Source organism: Chamaea fasciata, unplaced genomic scaffold, assembly GCF_029207755.1.
Source record: "Chamaea fasciata isolate MVZ Bird 193981 ecotype frontalis unplaced genomic scaffold, bChaFas1.0.hap1 SCAF_7, whole genome shotgun sequence".
Classification (NCBI taxonomy): Eukaryota; Metazoa; Chordata; class Aves; order Passeriformes; family Sylviidae; genus Chamaea; species Chamaea fasciata.
The window spans coordinates 3,644,209-3,645,829 of NW_027094092.1; the positions used below are offsets into that span (position 1 = coordinate 3,644,209).

At 37.6% G+C, this 1,621-nt stretch overlaps 1 protein-coding gene across 1 annotated transcript in view; it reads left to right on the top strand.

The window, feature by feature from the left end:
• The first annotated feature begins 980 nt into the window (after positions 1 to 980).
• Positions 981 to 1,621, top strand: part of CCDC73 (coiled-coil domain containing 73) — a 54,495-nt gene continuing 53,854 nt past the window's right edge. Inside the window, exon 1 of the mRNA XM_066187244.1 lies at positions 981 to 1,013. Within this exon, the coding sequence (XP_066043341.1) occupies positions 993 to 1,013 (21 nt within the window). The 5' untranslated portion in view covers positions 981 to 992. The remainder of the gene's footprint in view (positions 1,014 to 1,621) is intronic.

A 1,621-nucleotide genomic window follows, 5' to 3' on the forward strand; every position in this document is an offset into this window, starting at 1 on the left:
CCCTTCAGTTCTGTTTGCTATAGCTCTGTATTTGGTGGGAGTAATCTTTACTGCACTGTGACCTCAGAAGCTGATTTGGAGCAGTGCAAGAATTGCTTGGAACCCCTGTTATCACATCAACATGAAGTATTGCAGGTCGAATAAAAAAAGGCTCTCAAGAGGGACTTTCCCATATGCTTTCTGGGTCATCAGTTTGCTCTTCTCAGGAATGTGTTGTTCAGCTTTCCCTTTTTATTTTAAATTTTTTTTTTTTTTAAACTCGCATGTTGAAACAGAGCTGGAAATGCGGAAGAAAAAAAGAAGAAGAAGAAAGTAAAAAATCCAGCTAAAACCTTCTAGAAAATGGGGAAAAGCAAAGCAGCCAACCAAGATCCATTATGTCTTGACAAAGAAAATCTGAGGATTCTAGCAGCTGAGAGTTCTTTGTTTAATGCTTTTCCCTCAAGTCTATTAAAATCTGGAACTTTAAAAAGCATCATGTCATCCAGCAGATGATTTCAGATTGCTGCTGATGTCTGATGATGGTTTTTGTCACAAAGATTCCAAAGCAGGTTTTTAAGGACAATTGTTTCGCTCTCTTATGGGGCCAGTGTTGGTCTCCCACCCCAAAAGAACACAATGCTTTCTGAGGCTTTGAGAAAGGTAGCTGTAAAACAAGTGTACAGCTTCCACACTTAAAATCTTCACATTTATCTAAAAGTTAAACAAATGCCATTGATTTTAGGCCAGAAACTGCTAGTACCAGGGATAAGGACATTTTGATGTGACTAGGGCTACTTTATCTTTGAAAAACAAGAAATAGGAGCATGTTCACAAATCTTTTCCTTGGATAAGCTGTGCTGAATTGTAGGATATCTCTAATAGGGTGTACATGTGTTATTTTAAGTCTTCAGCTGCTAGAGTGGCAAAGAACATCGTCTTTGTTTTCTTTACTAAAAGGCTTTGTGTTTTATACCCTGTCTGTTTCAGAGTTTCTGTCACGAGTCCTCTGGATGATTCTGTCCAGTGTTAAGGTAAGCTAATAAAAATATCAACTCAAAATACAAGAAGAACATGGAAGAGGGTAGATAGAGGTGCTTATTGAGACTAGGTGCAGCAAAATAGGATTAATGCCCCAGTAAAAGGCTGGAGAATGTTCTCCAGAAAAACCCTGAAGGAACAGTCTGGTCTCCAAACGTGTATTGTCCCAGCATAAATTACACACCGGTGGTCATGTTGGACTTGACTCTTACAGGATAAAAAGCAACATTCAATCCAAATTTGTGCTCAGGACAGATTTAAAAATCCCATAGTTGCAAAGTCAAGGAAGAGAATTAGTGTTCACTTTCATTCAGTAGAAGAGACTTTTAACTGGATTTTTGTTTGTTATTGGTGAGACAGTGAGGTACAAAGACCTTTTACGTGACCCGGGGCAGGTGTTCTTGCCTTGTGTGGGCTCATATAATGTATGAACAAAGGAAAATTCTTTGGAACTTTAGTATAAAACAACATCTATAATAAAATTAGCATAAAGCAGACATTTAAAATTAGAACTTTGCATTTGACAATGCTACCTGATTTATTGTAAAATTCTAAAAAATCATAGAATCCTCTGCATTCAAAAGCCACAAGTCTGCCTCAT